This window comes from Pongo abelii, chromosome 1 (genome assembly GCF_028885655.2).
Source record: "Pongo abelii isolate AG06213 chromosome 1, NHGRI_mPonAbe1-v2.0_pri, whole genome shotgun sequence".
In the NCBI taxonomy this organism is placed as follows: Eukaryota; Metazoa; Chordata; class Mammalia; order Primates; family Hominidae; genus Pongo; species Pongo abelii.
Window position 1 is genome coordinate 3,069,920 of NC_071985.2, and position 19,607 is coordinate 3,089,526.

The 19,607-nt window shown below is 43.2% G+C and overlaps 1 protein-coding gene across 7 annotated transcripts in view; it reads left to right on the forward strand.

Annotated features, from left to right (window-relative positions):
* SMYD3 (SET and MYND domain containing 3) overlaps positions 1-19,607 on the forward strand; it is a 749,014-nt gene that overhangs the window by 506,248 nt on the left and 223,159 nt on the right. Inside the window, exon 1 of one of the 7 annotated variants that reach the window (XM_054549990.2) lies at positions 1,544-1,705. The exons of 5 other annotated variants lie outside the window; for them this stretch is intronic. In XM_054549990.2, the coding sequence (XP_054405965.2) occupies positions 1,550-1,705 (156 nt within the window). In that variant the 5' untranslated portion in view covers positions 1,544-1,549. Of the gene's footprint in view, positions 1-1,543; positions 1,710-19,607 lie in introns of those variants that run through there. One more of the 7 variants, XM_054549997.2, reaches the window with a different exon arrangement.

Consider the following 19,607-nt stretch of genomic DNA (forward strand, 5'->3'; position numbering starts at 1 on the left):
TAGCATAGATGCACCTGATGCCCCTGCCAGAGGTCTGAGAAGCAGATGAGAACCTTCTGTTGGGATCCTCCAAAGCCTAACGAAGTGTGAATTGGAGCCCCATAGAATAATAGAGTTTTTCACCTTTCTAGTTCTGGGTTCAGTTCTTCTGTGTGCCTACACGTCTTCACTTGGCATTTCTTTGCCCCTTTACCATCTTTCCCTCTGCCTCTTCCATCATACCTCTTGCCTGCCCTCCAATCCTCCTACCTATAACCTTTTTCTTCTCTGCCTCATCTCAGACTTCTCTTCTCTTTGGTGAGCGTAGAACGCACTTACGTGGTGCGGTGGTAAACTGAGATGTTTCCGTGTGAGCCATGCAGTGAGGCCGAAGAATGGGTTGGGAACTACTTTAAAAGCAGGTGGCCGGGCGCGGTGGCTCACGCCTGTAATCCCAGCACTTTGGAAGAGGGAGGTGGAAGGACCACTTGAGCCCAGGGGGTTGAGGCTGCAGTGAGCCATGGTTGCACCCCTGCACTCTAGGCTGGGTGACAGAGCAGGACCCCGTCTCTAAAAAAATAATAATGGGCCGGGCGCGGTGGCTCACGCCTGTAATCCCAGCACTTTGGGAGGCCGAGGTGGGCGGATCACGAGGTCGGGGGATTGAGACCATCCTGGCTGACATGGTGAAACTCCGTCTCTACTAAAAATACAAAAATTAGCTGGGCGTGGTGGCGGGCACCTGTAGTCCCAGCTACTCGGGAGGCTGAGGCAGGAGAATGGCGTGAACCCAGGAGGAGGAGCTTACAGTGAGCCAAGATCACGCCACTGCACTCCAGCCTGGGCGACAGAGCGAGACTCCATTTAAAAAAATAATAAAATAAAAAGGAGGTGATCATCCTGCCGGTCAGACTGAAGTCTCCTCACAGCTGGCATGCGCTTCTCAGTGGACTTATGACTTGTTCCTACAGTGAATTTGGCGATGTAAAAAATGATGGGTTTGGTTCTAGTAAATACAATCATAAGGAAGATAGGGACTCTGCAATTACAGTGGTGGATGTGGAAAGTATACAAAGTATCTGTGATCTCTTGGGGATCGCCCAGAACCAGAGCTGGAAACCAGAGCTGGAAGACTGGCGGCCAGAGAATCTGTCAAAATCTCTTATTCTGAACAAAGGAAAGAGAGATCCAGAGGATCCCAGGTCTCTTTCTGGCCGGTTTAATGCTCTTCTCTGAGTAGCTGCCAGCTCCCAAGAGGGACAGCATTGATATTCAAAGAAAGGAACCATCTGTGAATGTTATTTTGTGTAGGGTCTGCAATTCTGAAAATTATCAGCCAGGGCAATGACCCCTGTTTGACTATCATTTCTAGTTCAAAAAGAGGATCATGGAAAACATTTAAACTATTTTCTGTCTTCCCCATAAAATGTTAGTCATTTATGTATAGGATTATTATTGTTTCCGTCTTGAAACCACAGCTTGCAGAGCCAGCGACCACATGATGAGAAACAGCCATGCTTCTTAGATTTTGGCAAGGGTGGCTAATGTAAAAACGGCCCATCTCCAAAACATGATGGATGCCACATACCCCATGGTTTCCAGGATGAAGCCAGACACTGTCTCTTCCATAGTACCTGGAGCAAGGAGAAACTTTCAAAAACATCTGCACCCTATAAGGTTGAAGATGGCTTGGCAAGAGGAGGACGTGCTTGTGGGAATCATACTTGTAGGTAGGCAGACGTGTTTGGACTTGCCTGGCATATTTTTCTCCTTGGAGCAATTCATCTTCTCTTGACATAAAACTTTCTCACTAGTCAGAAGCAACACTTTCCGAGATGTCATTTAATTCACACTAACAAATTACAAGGAACTTCAGGTGAATAGGTGGGAAGGCAGCGTTTGGAGCTAGCCTGATAGGATCCTAAATATGGTTCTGTCCATAGACCTTAGAGTATCATTTGCATCAGTCTTGTTTCCCTCCTCGTCAGAGGCGCAGGACACCGGCCTCATTTTGTAAGACTTGAGTGAAGTGGTTTAAATGGGCTGGTAATTGGTGGGCTTCTTCTTACCATCACAGAACTTTAGAAATTAAGTAAAACCTTACTCGGACAAAATAAAGCACTCTCTAAGTTAGCTAGACTTTCGATCTATGTGGAATGTAGAAATGTGATCTTTTGTTTCCAAACACTGTATGTGCCTTAAGTCAAGATGTGGCTTTAGCAAATACTTGCTGATAGATATGTTCTGTTAGATATGTTCTCTGTCTTCCAGCATCTTACAGTTTACTCGATAGGATGAACTCAGCGAATCGCCAGTGATGAGTGTAAGGCTTGTAGGCCTTGTATTGTAGTCTCTGTTATCTTGATTAGTGAGCACCCTGGAAATGAAACTCCTTAATAACTGTTTTGGCCATGATGCAAAATAAAAGGTCATCATTGAACTGGGTGTATGGTGCTGTCCAGGGGAGGGGGAAACAGAGAGAAGTCCTGTGTGGTCCAAAGGGGCTTTTTAGAGTCTGGAGAAGGTTTGTGTCATTTTTGGTTTAGGGGCATGGTTGATGCTATGGGACATTCTAGAGAGAAATGGAAGGTGGGAGCCCCCTGCAGACCACAGCCCTTTCTACCCCACTGGGAGAGAAGGGAAGGAAGTAATATTCTACCTCCATCTTCACATTCTGTTTCTTTTTTTTCTTCCGTGTTCCTTTTTTCTCCTGTCTCCTTTTCCTTTCTCCTTTCTGTTGTCTCTTCCCACCCCTTCTGGGAAGAACAGAAAAAAACTGACACTTATCGGTGTCCTGCCATGTGTCATCAACTCACCAGCTTAAGGCTAAGAAAGAGGGTAGGGCACAAGGAGCTGAGTAGCTGTGTATATTTGTCTACAGCCTGGCAGTCACAATGCCTCCATTGAAAACCCAAGCTGCATGATTTGTATATCTTATCATCATCACAAATTTTTATTCTGAGAAACTAGGCAAGAGAAAACATCTTCAGTCAACCATTACTGAGTGTAAACTAGGAGTCAAGAACAGTCATAGCCTATCTCATTTAGCTTTCTTAACAACCCTGTGAGGTAGGTATATTATTCCAATTTTATAAAAGAGGAACTAGGATTCAAAACGTTGAGTGAACTAGCCAGCACGTTCCCTGGTGCCTAGCAGGTACTCATTACATACTTGCTAAATGAAGAAGTAAGCAAAGTAAGTCATTGAGCCAGGATTTAAAACCAGATTTTATAACCTCAAGTTCCGTGCTCTTTCTGCTTTATTGTTTGTTTTCTGGGAGAGACTTGGGTGAGCCTAAAAGATCAGTAGTACCCTGTACTATTTATGGAACAATTAATATTTGACTTTTGAAATAAGAATGCAGTATGTTGGTTTCATTAGTCTTTATCTCTCTTTCTCTCTCTCTTGCTTTAGGTAGTATATAATTGTTTATACATACCTATCCTTAAATCCTTTTTCTTTCTTTCTTTCTTTTTTTCTTTTTTTGAGTCACTCTTAGGTCTTTTATACTGGCAACCAGCTTAGTTGTTTAAAAACATAGATTCCAAGTCAAGAGTTTCTGGATTTAAATCTAGGCTTTGCCACGTCTTGCTCTGTGATCTTGGACAAGATACTTAACCTTGCTGTTTTTCAGAATTATTAACTTTAAAATGAGGATAATAATAAAAACCTACATCAAGGGGTTCCCATGAAGGTTATACAGGTTGTTATATGGATAGCACCCAAAACAATTCCTGGCACAGAGTAAATACTGTATACATGCAGTTAATATGGCAGCATTGCTAATGTTATTATTCTGTGTGCTTTTCGCATTCTTCCCCTTTTATTTCTTAAGTTCTTATCTTTTTTTATTTCCACCTCATTTTCTTCTTTATAGTTTGGTTTCATGTTTGGTTGTTTTGTGGGCTTTTCTTTGGTGGTAAAATATATTTAACATAAAGTTTGTAATTTGAATGATCTCTGAGTGTATATAATTCAGTGATATTAATTACATTCACAGTGTTGTGCACCATATCTATTTCTAAATTTTTTATCACCTCAGAGAAATTCCTACCCCATGAAGCGATAATAATCCACTCCCCTTTCACCTCAACCCTGGACACCACCAATCTGTTTTGTGTGTCTCTGAATTTGACTACTCTCGGAACCTCTCGTAAGTGGAATCACACAGTATTTGTCCTTTTGTGTCTGGCTTCTTCCACTTAACATAATCTCTTCAAGGTTCGTCCCTACCGTAGCATTATTAGAATTCCTTTCCTTTTTATGGCAATATAATATTTTCTGTCTACACCACGTTTTTTCTGTTCATCTGATGACAGACACTTGGGATGTTTCCACTTTTTGGAAATTGAATGATGTTCTGTGAACATTGGTGTGCAAGTATTTGTTGAGTCGCTGCTTTCATTTGCTTTGGGCATATACCGAGAAGCAGAATTGCTAGATCGTTTGGTGGTTTAACTTTTTCAGGAGCATCCAGACTGCTTTCCACTGCAGCTGCGGGAGTTTGCATCCCCACCAGCAGTGCATGAGGATTCCAGTTTCTCTACATCCTCAGCAATATTTACTTCTCATTTCTTTTGTAATAGCTCTCCTAATGGGATGGGCGTGTGGTTGTCACATGGAAATATTGGCTAGTAAATAAAAGGAGGAAAACTTGAAAATTGAAGAATCAAACAGTGCTTCAGACATGAGTCCCTAGTCAGGTCACTGACTTAGAATTATTTATTCAGCAAGAATCATGTCTCTGTAGGAGCTATCACGTTCCAAAACCTCTGGGAGCTCAGAAAATGAAGTTTCCTTGTACTCTTTACCCAGGGTTAACGATCTCCATTCCCTCCCCAAGGGTGGGTAAGAGATGAGTGGGGTGCCACCGAAGTAGGGGCTGATAGCAGGAAGATACTTCCTTATCTTTATTTCTTTTGATGAAACACTGTGAGCCAAGCCTCAGAGGAGCCAGCCTGTGACTGTACATTTTGGAATCTGTCTGCTCACAGGTGTTGGCAGGCCCTGGCCCTGGTCCAGCACAGCGTTTTCCCTGGAGGAATGCCATGCATTGAATTTCCTTGTCTACAGACTGTGTTATTGTCCAACCTCTCAGTGGGATCAGAAAGAGGTTGGTTTATCTGGGCATTGCCAGAATAGTGCCTATCCATGACCTCTTGTCTGAGCATCTGCCAGAGAAAGCTGTGATCTCTCCAGGGAAGTTTAGGGCTTGAAGACACACTTAGCAATGGCTGATCTTTCTCCCAGCAGTTCTGATCAGTCCCTGACCATCCTCACCTCCTGCCTTTGTCCTTCCACCTTTGTCCTAAAGTGCTCTCAGCTGCCGTGACAGTGTCTTGTTTCCCTGGTGGTGGTGGAGGTGCTGTCACCTCCTGCATTTGTCCTTCCCACTTTGTCCTATAGTGCTCTCAGCTGCCGTGACAGTGTCTTGTTTCCCTGGTGGTGGTGGAGGTGCTGTCACCTCCTGCCTTTGTCCTTCCCCCTTTGTCCTAAAGTGCTCTCAGCTGCCGTGACAGTGTCTTGTTTCCCTGGTGGTGGTGGAGGTGCTGTTACCTCCTGCATTTGTCCTTCCCCCTTTGTCCTATGGTGCTTTCAGTTGCCGTGACTGTGTCTTGTTTCCCTGGTGGTGGTGGAGGTGCTGTCACCTCCTGCCTTTGTCCTAAAGTGCTCTTAGCTGCCGTGACTGTGTCTTGTTTCCCTGGTGATGGTGGAGGTGCTGAGGTCTGGGGAAGGGTTGGGAATCCTGATGGTGGGCGCAGAGCTTGCTCCTCTGTGCTACTGCATAGCCTGCTGGCCTGGAGAAAGTCCTTTCCTGCACAGCACTGCCTCCCACCACCCCACCTCAGCCAGCCAGCCCACATCTTGGTTTTCCTCAGGGGAGATAATCCCTGCCACTGCTGATTCACGGCTCCGATGAAGTGAAATCATGTGAGGTGAAAGTGCATTGCTAGCCAAAAAAATAGTTTTTCTTAATAATGTCTATCAAAAGCATGTTGAGGAGGAAGGATGTCTTCTGTGTCTCCCAGCAGCAAGCGTGCTAAAGTAGCTGCTCAGTAGACGCTCAATGAATTCCAGTCAAAAGAAAAATGCTCGTACTTCTGATTTCACAATGAAGTTGATTTTCTGGGGATCCCTCCCCAGTTGACATCCCCACTGTCTTAGATTGACACTCAGTTGCTTTGAGTGTCTTTTAACAAATTGATCTTTTTCTCCGGTTCCTTTTGCTTCTCTCCCTAAAGGGGCTCCCCATATTTGGCATCATTAAATAAATTCGTTAAGCGTCTTGTCGTGTAGGGCCAGTGTTTCATTTCATTAATTAAAATCCATGCCCCGAACTGAGTTCGGAAGCACTAAGAGCCAGAGCAGACTGTGAGGCACCTGCGGAAAAATGCAGCATATGCGCGTACCCTAGACACAGACGCCATGGTGTTCCGCACCAGCGATGTCGCCTCAGTGCCAATTCATAAATCAAAACTTCTCTGAGATGCAGGTCATGTTCTGGGGCTGACTTCTTCATGGAAAACACAGAGGCATCTTGCTAAAGAAGAGGAAGAGCTGGAGGAAGCGTAAAGCTGGGGCTGGTAAATAGGTCCCTCTCCCTCCCCCACGTTCCCCTCCCACAGGCTTTGAACCTTCTGTGTTTCTGTAGGTGTCCCTAGTTTGGATGGGGACACTGGAAATCTAGCCAGCTCTTGTTCTGTGTGTTGCACTTGATTTGTTTTGGGCTTTTAAATATTGGGCTTGGCTTTGTTTGTTGGAGTTACACCTCTACTTTGCATTTCATAGGTGAAGGTAGAGGCAGTATTGTGTCTTCTGTGAGTTAACATTCACCAGATAGTTAATGAATTTTTACTCTGTGCCTAGTAGTCTTCTAGGCTCTGGGAATGCATTAGGTAACTTGATAGATATGGTCCCGGCCTAATGAGTATGTGTCTATTTGTTCAATTTTCAAGTAGTTAGAGCACAGTGTTTAAAATAACACCTGTATCGTGAATTCTATTCTATATAAACCCATTAGCATTGCATGGAGAAAAGGTCCATTCATCACAACACATTATACCCCTAATCCCAGCCAGCCCACTGGTTGGCAGGTGTGTGCCATTGATCGCAAGAGTCTAGGGAAGTTATGAGCTGCCCTGGACAATTTGTCACCCATTGGCCAACAGCTTTTTATTTAGCATCCTCTATGTGGCTAGCAACATAGAAAATCATTTCAGAATTTATGCCCTGCCAATGACTCTTTTCATTAGAGCAGCACAATCTGTGGTCTTTTTAGTCAGAGAAGTTGGCTTATATATATGTATTTATAAAGTTAAACAAGAAACATTTCTTACATTGGGCATTCATTGTTAACTGCCAGAAAGATTTTAGGTGTTGGGAAGTTAAATATTATAATGGGTGTAAAACTCAGTTCCCAAACTCTAATGTGCCAAAAATAACATTTCATTTTTTTTTCTATAAATCTGCCCAATTTCTGGCTGATTCTCTTTCCACTGGTGTGGTGGAAAACTCAATCTCCCTTCTCAGGGTTCTGGGCTCATCCCCAGGACCAAGCTGTTAGGGGCACGGCTCTCTTAGCCTGCCCCCTGTGCAGGTCTGGTGGCTCTCTGATGCATCCTTGCCACACATAGGACTCAGGAGTTGCACGTGTCTCTGTCTATCCAAATCCCCCTCCTGGGGAAGTTGTGCTTCTGGGTGGCAGCCCTGCTTAGAACTGGGGCCTAGGCCCCTGCTCCTCAGCCCTTCAGGCTGCATTAGTCTCTCCCCCACCCCCTACTGCATCCCAGATTTTGCAGATGGTTTCTGCTTTCTCTACTGCCACATGCCTCCCCTGAGGCACCGAGCAGAGTCTGATCTGTGGGAGAAAAAGAAAGAGGCAATGCAAAGAGAAGAGCACAAATTGGTATCTTGAAATATCATCCAGCCCTACAGTTCATAATTGTATCATCTGTAAATATTTACCAAACACGTTGGCATAAATTACCTTTTTAGTCCTCATAGCAACCTCAGGCGTTTGTTACTGTTCTCCATTTCTCAGGTGTATAAACAGACTTAGGCTAAACACTTGTCATATGGGTGGACGTCATAATAAACAATCAATGAATTAATGCAGAATTCAGGGTTTGGACCTAGTTGTTTCTACTCCAGTCCGGTGACTTCCGTGTAGCACAGGCTGCTTCTCAGGTTGTCCTGAGGCTTATGAAACCACCTGTGATATGTAGATTTAACAAGCATGACAATTTGTTTAGTAGACATTAGAAACTTCTAGGTAAGTGGTATTTTATTTATTCATGTGTCTTAATCATTCCATTTTTTCGAAGGTTAGATTTTCTTTTTCTGTTTTTTGAGACGGAGTCTTGCTCTGTCACCAGGCTGGAGTGCTATGGCGCAATCTCGGCCCACTGCAACCTCCACCTCCCAGGTAGCTTGGACTACAGGCGTGTGCCACCACCCCCAGCTAATTTTTATATTTTTAGTAGAGACAGGGTTTCACCATGTTGGCCAGGATGGTCTCAATCTCTTGACCTTGTGATCCGCCTGCCTTGGCCTCCCAAAATGCTGAGATCACAGGTGTGAGCCACTGCGCCCAGCCAAAGGTTAGATTTTACCTGTGTCCTTTTTACAGCCTTTTTTTTTTTTTTTTTAAGTTTCTTCATCTCTTACTTTCTCAGTCTCACTTCATACCACCTAGTACTGTGATCTGCACATAGATGGATAATAAGAGGGAAGTGAGTGGTAAATTAAACATGTGCTCTTAACTAAGGCATAAAAAGTCATTTTATGAGTAGGCCCTCCCGTATTTCTGAAATGAGGCAAGCCTCATTGAAGTAGAACTTTCCTCCTAAATGTGGGAGATGACCAGGGTGGTGAGGAAAATGCTTGGAGTCCCCAGCTCCTTGATGTCCTGGGAGAAAATGCTTATTTCAGAGGGTGAGGGCAGGACCAGGACGTACATCCGAAGTGCTGACATCTAGAGAGAGTAACTTTCACAGCGTCTCTAGCCATCCGACACATGCACAACAGTAACCTGACGGCCAGGGCTGCTCATCCTGTGCCCCTTTACCTAAAGCGCCGCGTCCCTCTCAGCTGACACCTTCGCTTTCATTTTGTTGGGCCAATCTCTGACTCTCGAAACACACAGGGCACATCTGAGGAAGGGTGTAAATAATGAGAACCATAGAGGAGTTCCTAATGTGTATGCTGTGAAGCACCTCGTGTGGGCACATTTTCCTGGCTTTAGGAATGGAATGCACTTAAAAATTGCTACTTATGTGACTTGGGAGAGATAAGAGTAACGGAAACTCTTCTGACATTTTATTTTATTTTTGTAATGAAAAGAAGTTGAGAGAAAGATGATGGACCAACCAGAAAAGACAAGTCCTTTTGGATTCCTTCCTACACCTTAGAACGGAATGATTTTCTAAGCATCAAAAGCGATTAACCATGGGGATTTTCCATTTTGAGGAAGCCCCTGGATGAAATATCAGATATTGTAGTTTAATGTCTTCTTTTTTTTGGTGGTAAAATATACATAACATAAAATTGACCATTTAAATCATTTAAGTGTATAGTTCAATGACATTAAATGTATTCACACTGTTGTGAAACCATCACTACCATCCATCCCCAGAACTTTTTCAATATCTCAAACTAAAATTCTATACCCATTAAATATTAACTCCCCATTCCCTATTCCCCCAGCCCTGGCATCCATCCCTCTGTCTTTATAAGTTTGGCCACTCTCAGTCACTCATGTAAATGGAATATATATATATATATATATATATATATATATATTTTTTTTTTTTTTTTTGAGACAAGGTCTTGCTATGTTGCCCAGCCTGGTCTTGAACTCGTGAGCTCAAGTGATCCTCCCACCTCAGTCTCTCTGGTAGCTGCAATTATAGGTTAGTGCCACCATGCTTGGCTCCTGTCTATTTTTTAACCAAATTTTTAAACGTGGTTCCTTCTTTTAAAGTTTAGTATTGCTGATGATTTAATAGTTTGCTGACTTGCATCATTTCCATACCCTCTGTTAGAGAGTACAGTGGGTTATAATGTGGATTTAGATGCCAAACCACTTAGGTTCGAATCCTGACTACCTCTTACTAATGGTGAGGCTTTGGCAAATGGATGAACTCTCTTTGCTTCAGTCTTCTCAGCTCTTACACAGCAGTGAACATTGTAACCACCTCAGAGGGTTATAATGAGAAGAAAGTGAGTTAATAGGTGTAACGCTTCAAACAGTGTCTGGAACATGATGAACACTCAGTAAATGTTGAGTGCAGAAGCAGCAGCCCTTCTACCTCCCAGTGTTTTATTAATAGATGGGACTCCATTGTCATTTTGTGGCTTTGGAAACCGAGGCCTTGATAGATTGTAGAGTAGCCGATCCATGACCACTCCAGGCCCCATGACCGCCATTCTAGAAGTGGCCGATCCATGACTACTCCAGGCCCCGTGACCGCCATTCTAGAACCATGCTGATTTTACTACATGGCTCCTTTGTTGAAATGTTTTGGAAGAACATGGCATGGTAGTCAGGCTTCAACCTGATCCCAATGATTCCTGCGTCCCGAGGTTCACACCCTTGGGCACTCCCCTCCCACACTGCATCACAGTTGGTGTGTGTGACCAATATAATATGATAGAAATGATGGCAGTCCGGTTCTGAGGTTCAGTTGTAAGTTGGTGTGTGTGACCAATAGAATATGATAGAAATGATGGCAGGCCGTTTCTGAGGTTCTGTTTTGGTCAGAATCTCTTTCTCAGGTCACTTGGGAAGAAGCCACCTGCCTTCTTGTAGCAGCTCTAAGGGGAAGCCCTCCTGGCAAGTAACCCAAGCCCCTGGCAAACAGCCGGGGAGTGACTGAGGTTCCCCAGCAACCACAGGAGTGAGCTTAGATGCCCCAGCCTTTGTCCGTCCTTGAGTTGACTGTGGCTCTGGCTGAGAATTTGACTGCAACCTCCTGAAACACCCTGAGGCAGAACCATTGCAGCTAAGACACTCCTGGATTCCTGACCCTCAGAACTGTGTGAAGTCATTTAGCTGGTTGCTTTAAGCTGCTCAGAAACAGATAACAAGTGCACATGGCTTAGTTCTCTGCCGGTATCTCTGTCTATAATGACATAACTTTTAAGCTGTGGCTCTATTCCTTTTTCCTATTTTACCGTTAACGAACTAATGTGAAACATTTTTTCCACACCTGCCCTGGCTCAGATAGATGGCAGGAAACCCTCAGGATTCTTCGCAGTGCCTGGCAGGTGGGAGAGGCTCTGTAAATTATGTGTTGAATTAATGAATAAGTGCATTTTTTCCACATATAGGAAAGAAATCATTTTAGTTAAAGCATGTATGTATTCAGGTCTGTTTTGTGAATATAAGAGGAATGTTTGATACTGAATTTTTCTCGTTTGGATCTTTGGTAAATTTTAATATTTTCTTTTTTCTAATTGACTTCAACTTATGATTGTGACTCCTTATTATGCTTCATGTCTGATAAACATGACAATTTTTTTTAAACAGCACTACTGTTTGGAAAGGGACTAGACTACTGTAGATACCAGTTAGTGGTCACTGGTACAGGGAAGTCAGTACACTCGCTTTCTGTTTCTGTCATAACAAATTACCACAAATTCAGTGGCTTTAAAAACCACACACGTGTTATCTTACAGCTCTGTAGGTCGGAAGTCCAACATGAGTCCCACTGGACTAAAATTCAAGATTGTTGGCAGGGCTGGCTCCTTCTGGGCGCTCCAGGGAGAATCTGCTTCCTCGCCTTTTCTAGCTCCTAGAGGCCACTCTTATTTCTTGGTTCCTGATCCCTTCCTTCAGACCGAGATGATCCCTTCCTTCAGACTGAGACAATTCCTGTCAGTGAGGAATCTGGGTTGCAGGAAATACCCTGATTTTTGAGAAGGTAATCAGGTGTTGGAGTGTGAATAACAAATCTACTCCTAGTTTGTGCTGTATGCTTCCTTTCTCATTGCAGCCACTGAAACCATGTCAGATCCAGAAATTTTATTCAAGGTCTAGATAGCTGTGTGACCAAAAGGAAGTAGGACTAGGACGCAGTTCTCCCTCACCATTTTTCTCACTTAAAGAAAAAGCTGGCCGGCACGGTGGCTCATGCCTATAATCCCAGCAATTTGGGATGCCCAGGCGGGAGGATTGCTTGAGCCCAGGAGTTTGAGAGTAACCTGGGCAACATAGCGAGACCCTGTCTTTACAAAAAATAAAAAATTGTCCAGGTGTGGTGATGCAGGCCTGTAGTCCCAGCTACAAACCTGTGGTCCCAGCTACTCGGGAGGATGAGGCAGGAGGATCACTTTAGCCCAGGAGGTCAAAGTTGCAGTGAGCCGTGATCACACCACTGCACTCCAGCTTGGGAGCCACAGACTGAGGCGCTGTCTCAAAAATAAATCAATAATAAAATCTAAAAAGAAAAAGCTAAATACAACAAATGTAGAAGAAACACCTTCCAGCTACCTCAGGTAACACAGGATGATATTAAGTTTACAGTCGTTGCTGTTAGAGAAGAGGTCGCAGAACAGATCTTTTGTATTTGATATGTGTAATATTTTTTAAAATTGAATTTTTATATCTTAAGGTCAGGGCATCTATAGGATTTAAGTTCTCTACTTTTATTATAGAAAACATCATTTCATTAATAGATGTTAAGCTCTGAGTAAGTTTAATAAGGTTGGAAAAAAACTCTAAACCACCTCCAGTCCCCAAAACCCTACCATACCCAAGTTGGCCTGTAATCCTCTGTGGGAGGGGGGGAAGCCCCACCTGTCATTGGAAATCAGCAGTGCAAGATGGAGAGTGTTCTAATCCCTTCAAGGTACAAGGTAAGACACCTAGAAGGCTAAGGCAGAAGCCTTCACTGTGTTTGCCTCTCCTTTGTATCCAGCTAACCACTTGTGTGGCATTGAATGAATGAGGGGTTGTTTCATGCAAGCCTGCTGCAGGCCCAGCCTCATCTTCGGCATTGGACATGTGCAACAAGCTGGATTTGTGCTACTTTGCTGCACAGTTGCCCTGTTAACAAGTAATGCCTAGGGATGGGGATGTTGTCTTCAAGGTGCACACAGCCTAAGTGTAGGTGAAGGATAGGAGTGAGAAAAGTACACAATGAAACGAAGGATAAGAGAGGAAACGGTCCAGTGCTAGGGGAGTGCACAGGAGGATGGATTAACTGACTCCTCTTCAAAGATCTTGCAGCAGTGGAACCGTTTCAGTTGGGTCCTAAAAGGTGAGCAGGATTTCTTGGGAAGAGAACGGGGACAGGATGTTCCAGGCTGCAGAAAGCAGTCGTCAGAAGTGTTGCAAATGTGAAGACAGGTGCTAACTGGATAAAGTCTAAGAAGTCATGGAATCATGAGGTTAGAAATGATCTAAGTGGTTGCATCTCACCACCCCCAGCCAGGGGATTCTGGATAAGTTACAATGTGTTCAGCCTTGGCCATAGAAAAACAACCTCAAGGCTTAAATAATATGATAAGGGGAATTCATTGGTTCACAGATCTCAAATATATGGAGATAGTCCAGGCTTTAGACATAGTTTGATAAAGGCTCTTGGTAGCAGAATGGCTGCTGAGTGTCAGCTCTCAGGCTGACATGTCATACATTCTGGAAGAGGAGATACTCCCTTTCCTCCTACTGTCAAAAAAAGTCTTTGAGTTCACTCTGATTGGCTCAATTTTGGACACATACTCAGCCTCCTCCCAAGCCGTTCTCTGCCAGAGGAACACCATTTGCTGATTGGCCTGGGCTCTGGTCACTACCTGTGGCTGGGGCAAGGGGGCCAGGTGTGGGCTGATTGGATTAGGTCAATCAGAGCCCATTGCTAAAACCTGGGCTTGAAGCCAATAGGACATGGCCATGTCAGTGGGTGGGACAATGGTGGGAATAAGGGGAAGGGGTGCTGCAGAGGCGGCCCACGCTGTCCACTTGTAGAGGCTTGCTACAGAAGCTACAGAAGAAGATGGTTACATTTCAAGTGGGCAGGTGCCATTTGCTTATGAGCACCATCAGCCACATCAGCCACGATTCTTTGAATTTTACCTAATTGTCTCTAATTCTTAACAATTCTTTGAGGTAATTGTTCTCCAACAATTTCCAATTGAGCAAACTGAGACAGAGAAAATAACTTGACCAAAGCTACACACCTGAGAATGGCTGAATCGGAACTGGAAATGGCAGCCTCTGTTTCCAGAGACTGGGTTCTTTCCATTATATCGTGGCGCTTGAGGAGGCAGCTACAGCTCCATTTGGGAAGCTCTGTTGGTTACGACTGGGCGGGAGAGGCTTGTGTAGCCCTGTGGTTAGGACTGGTGTGTGGGTGGCGGGGTGTGTGTGTGTGTGTGTTTGGTTTGGTTTGTCTATTTAATAACGTAAAGCCAAACCTGCCTCCTAGTAATTCCTCTGCATTTATTCTAGTTCTGAGGTATGGAGCAGTGATTCTCAAACCCAGCAGAGCATTATAAAAATACAGTTTTCTGGCCTCCATACCAGATCAACTGAAGCAGAATCTGTGAGTAGGACCTTAGAAACTGTGATTTTCCTTTTAAGTTTCAGAGATGATTCTCTAGTACAAACAGGTTTGGAGAACTACTGCTTTAGAAGACAACCAATCTCTTCTGTCTTCCATGTTACAAACCCTCAGATATTTAAGACTGGGGTCACCCCTTAGCCTTTGCTTCAGGCTCTAGTGTGGTGCTTAAGTGCTGGGACTTTGGAATCAGAAAGACTGAGTTCAAATTCGGTCTCCACTGTTGATAAGTCATATGCCTTGGGTAAATCTCTTAATATTGCTAAGCCTTAGTTTTCATATTTATAAAGTGGGAATAATCAATTTAAATTAAAAATTGTTGTGAGGAATAAGTTAAGAAAACATAAAGTTCTTAGCGTGAAGCTGGAAGAACATAGAAAAGTTTCAGTGGATATCACCTGTTACTAATGATTGTTAAACTTCCCTGGCTCTGGGTTCTTTAGTTCTTTTCAATTATTTGTTTTCTAGATCTTTTTTACCTCTAATTTTTGGTGTTTGCTAATTTATCTCTAAAACAGTAATGGTGTGTGGGGGGTAGAGGCTAGCATAAAAGTCTAGACATCTGACTACATCAGTGAACAGCAGAGCTATAGCTTCCTGTGGTCTGAATGTGACATTTCTCTGGGTGCAGATATCCTCTGGGTATTAAACATCTTGGAATTTCCCATCCTTGTTTAAGTTCTTTTCTCTTGGGAAATTGATCAGTGGCTGATTATGGGAACATCTGGATTCTTCAAGAATTTTTGGACGTTCTGCAACTTGGTTTCAAGTCTAAGCTGTGTTTGGAGGCATGAATATGAATTGGTTTCATCATAAAAGTGTGTTGATTCCAAGATTGCTGTGATCCGTTTTATCTCGTATAGATCTGTCAGCGTTTTCCTATTCATCCGCAAGTGATGACTCATTTAAAATGAGGTATGCTCTCCAGCAGAGAGCCAAGTTGTTCCACAACATGTACATTGACATTTACATAAAATGCAAATATGTTCATCAAGTTTTACTTACATTTGTCTCTGGATTTTCAAATACATGTTTATTTGCTATATCTACCTATACCAGTTTTCTTTAAAAAATACTTGTAAGGCACAACTTGAACTACTTGAAGCTTGATGAAGGTCATATACAGCCTGTTTCAATGCACTTAGCATATTCTCTTTGACGATGTCCCGTTCTTGCCAGCCTTGCTTGTGGGCGTGGGTGGGTCACCTTTATGCTGGAACAGCCGAGAGTGGAGACATGGAGACTTTCTGTTCTTTGATAACGTACAGGGTGGGCTTTTCTGGGCAGTAAAACCGTCACTGAAGACCATGAAAATGCCCAAATGCTACATGTTCCAGTCAGCTAATTGAGGCATTTATTACTGGCCTTAAAATGTTATATAATTTTGTTTATGGCATCATAATAGTATAAAAGCAGCTGGGCTCACTAGGGGGCTGTGTGAATAATCTATAAAACTTGGACCAGCTACAGAAATAACAGCACAGTTCCATATAGCGAAAATGTATTTGGGAGTAGCTGTCTTTTATTGAAATGGCAGAGAACAAACTGAGGTACAGAAAATGTAAAACTCTAAAGTATCTGCTTCCCTTGGCTCCCTTCATTCTTCTAATGACTAGAAAAGAAACACTGTTATAATGAGAAAACTTCTCCAGAAAATCTTTCAACAGATTCCTAACATCCCCAAACTGAGTTTCAGTGGGTCCTCTCTCAATTCCTTGAAGAAATGAAGTAAACAAGAGATTAAACATGTTAAAGTTGAGATGAAATAAATGTGATGTTGGTTATCTAAAATTCTGTAGGATCCTACAATGTTTGGTAGACTCACTTACTCTACTGCCAGGGAAGTGTGTTTCCTTGTTCAGAATCACTGATGTATGTTATATAAAGGTACTTTTTAGTAGGGCTCCTATTTTGAGCCAGGTATTATCAGTACTAGGAATTCAAGGATTTACCTTTGAATGGCGCAGTGTTAGGCTTGGAAACAGGTAATTGCTTTAATGGAGGCAGGTTTCAAGTGGAATGAGAGCCAGAAAGGAGTCCAAAGTCAAGAACATTTGGGAAGGTTTTGGAAAGAAGAGCATGTTAGTGCAGGGATTTTAATAATAATTTTCCAAGCAGAGGGAATAAAATATATAGAAGTTTTCCGTTGTAAGAGAGCATGCCACAGTCAAAGATATCATTAACTAGCTTTTGGTATTATTGGAGCTTAAAATATGAGGAGGTGACTAGAAATGCGGCTAAGAAAGGGAAGAACCAAGTATTAAAAGCCGAATGGCACGCAGAAGAGTTGAAACTGTATTTCCGTGGCCATGGGGAGCCATTGAAGAATTCTGAAGAGAAGATTATCCTGTAAGACTGAAAGATTACTGTATCAGCAGAGTAGAGAACTTAAGAGGCCTGAATGGTGTACATTACATTGGTCCAGATGAGATGATGCTGACCCAAATTGGAGCAACAGTCTTGGAGATGGGAATAAGGGAGCAGATTTGAGACAGAGTTAAGAGGTGGATTGGATGGGACTTGGGATATGATTGTGCTTGAGACATAAGGACATGTTTTTCCTTGAGGACATAAAGGTGGTTTGCATGACTAAGTAGTTGGAGGAGCCATTTTGTTAGGTAAAAAATGAAGGGGAACAGGAACGAGGTAGAAATTAATGGGTTCACTTTTAAGCATTGATAACTTTGAGATGCCTGTTGGACAAATAGAATTGTCTGGTTGATGATCATTCTGTATAGTTGAAGTTTAGGAGAGAAGTCTAGATTTGAGAGCCATTAGGATATAGATTATAGGTGAAAGACAGGCATGGATGAGAACTCTCAGGCACAATGTATGGCATGAGAAGACGAGAGCCAAGGACAGGTCCCAGGGGATCCCCAGCACTTATGGGGATGGTGAAAAGCAGATATTCCAGGAAAGGAGACCAAAAGGGAGGCAGTGAAGGAGGTGGGAGGAGGTCCAGGATGGGGAGAGGTTATGGAATGCTGTGTGGTTAGGTGAGCGATGGTAGGTAGGGCAGAGAGTCAGACAGGGACTTAAGTATCCATTGGCCTGGAAACTGTTAAGTTCATGTGGGGTCATGAGATGTGCACATTCAGCAGAGTCGAGAGGGCAAATAGATTACAGAGCAAGAAGTCGGATGGAAGTGGTGTATGGAGAACATTCTCTTAAGAACCTACATGTGTACCGAAGGAAAGAGAAATACACTACATTCCCAGGGAGGTCAGGGAGACTTTTGCTTATGTTTTAAGATGACAAATTTGAACATGTTTATATGCTTAGGGAAAGAAGCAATATGAAAGGAGAGACTCGAAAATGTGGGATGAGAGGATAATCAGTGTAACAGGTCTTAGATCAGTTGTTCTCAGAGTTTGCTCTGGGCTCATAAAACATCACCTGGAAATTGTTAGAAAAGTAAATTATCAGTCCTTACTTCAGATTACTCAATTAGAAACTCTGGGTTTGGAGCTCAGCAGCCTGTGTTTTAATGAGCCTTCCGGGTGATTCTCATGCACACTCAAGGTGGAGAGCTCCTGTCCTAGATGAAGAGGAGCGGCGGGATCCAGGGCCCAGGTGAGTGCACACACCCTTGCACAGGAGGGGAGGTGCTTCTGCGGGCGCAGGTACAAATAGATTTGTGGTGCATGGTTGTGAAGTTGATGGACTTTGTTCCTGATGACATAATTTTTCTTTTTGAACTAGGAAGCAGTTTTGTCCACTGAATTCTGAGACGAGAGTAGGGTTGGGCCGGGCGCAGTAGCTTATGCCTGTAATCCCAGCACATGGGCAGGCCAAGGCGGATGGATCACCTGAGATCAGGAGTTTGAGACCAGCCTGGGTAACATGGTGAAACCCTGTTTCTAAAAATACAAAAATTACCTGGGCATGGTGGCGGGTGCCTGTAATCCCAGCTACTTGGGAGGCTGAGGCAGGAGAATCGCTTGAACCCAGAAGGCAGAGGTTGCAGTGAGCCGAGACTGCGCCATTGAATTCCAGCCTGGGCAACAAGAGCGAAACTCCATCTTTAAAAAAAAAAAAAAAAAAAAGAGTAGACTTGATTGAGTTTACTCAAATGAAATGCACACTTAAGGTTTTGGAAATGTTGCATTCTAATTGACCTGGAATAGGATTAGTTTTAAGCCAAAACATACCTTTATTCTCTCCGTCATTCTACTTTTCTCCTGGCCCCTTCTCAGCAGGAGCTAACTGTTCTTGCTACTGATTCCGTAAAGCCAAAACAATTCCATCATAGCCTGTGTTGGGAGACTCAGTCTTAAGGTGTTTGGGGGCTTTTTGTTTGTGGTTTCAATGGGGCTTTTAAATCTTTGTCTTAATCTTTGGATACTTTCAGGAGATTGCTGAGATCACATCATTTACAGCCAGAATAAAGGAGAATATTTGAGCAAGGATTCATCAAACCAATATGAGAAATTTACAGATGTTAGATTTTATTAACACTCCCACACAGGAGGTTTGAAATGAACAAGAGCAAAACAGGACGTAGATTTTTGAGAAGAAAAGTCAAACAATTTAAAAATCTGCCGTGGGCATCTGGTCATGGGTCCCAGGGGGCCATGTGCTGAACTTTTGATCTCATCAAATGCGTTTCTTAGCTGGTCATGAAAGCTGGTTGTCGTTTCATTTCATGATTTCAATATGGTGAAGAATTTGGATAAAGAAGCAGCATTTTTATGTGTCTAGTTTTTTGCGGAAATAATGAATTTGCTGTAACTAGTCATTAATTTTCTTTTTCTATTTTCTTTCCTTTTGATAAAAATGCATTTATATTCTAATATGGGAACACAACCCCCAAGGGGTGAAAGAGTCTGAAAAGTTATATCTGAAAACAATGTCCTGAAAGCTGCCACAAAATAAGGCCAGGGAGATGAGGCATCTTGCCTCTGTGAGACCTTCAGTATGGGGTCTTCTCAGGTGGTAGCAGGGGGGGAAAGATGACGTTGGAAGTCATCTACCATCATGCAGAGCCCCAGCTCCTTGCTATGGAAGGGTATGTTGGACTTTTTAGATCTAAGAATCTTTTTTTCACTCAGTACCTTGAGCATTTG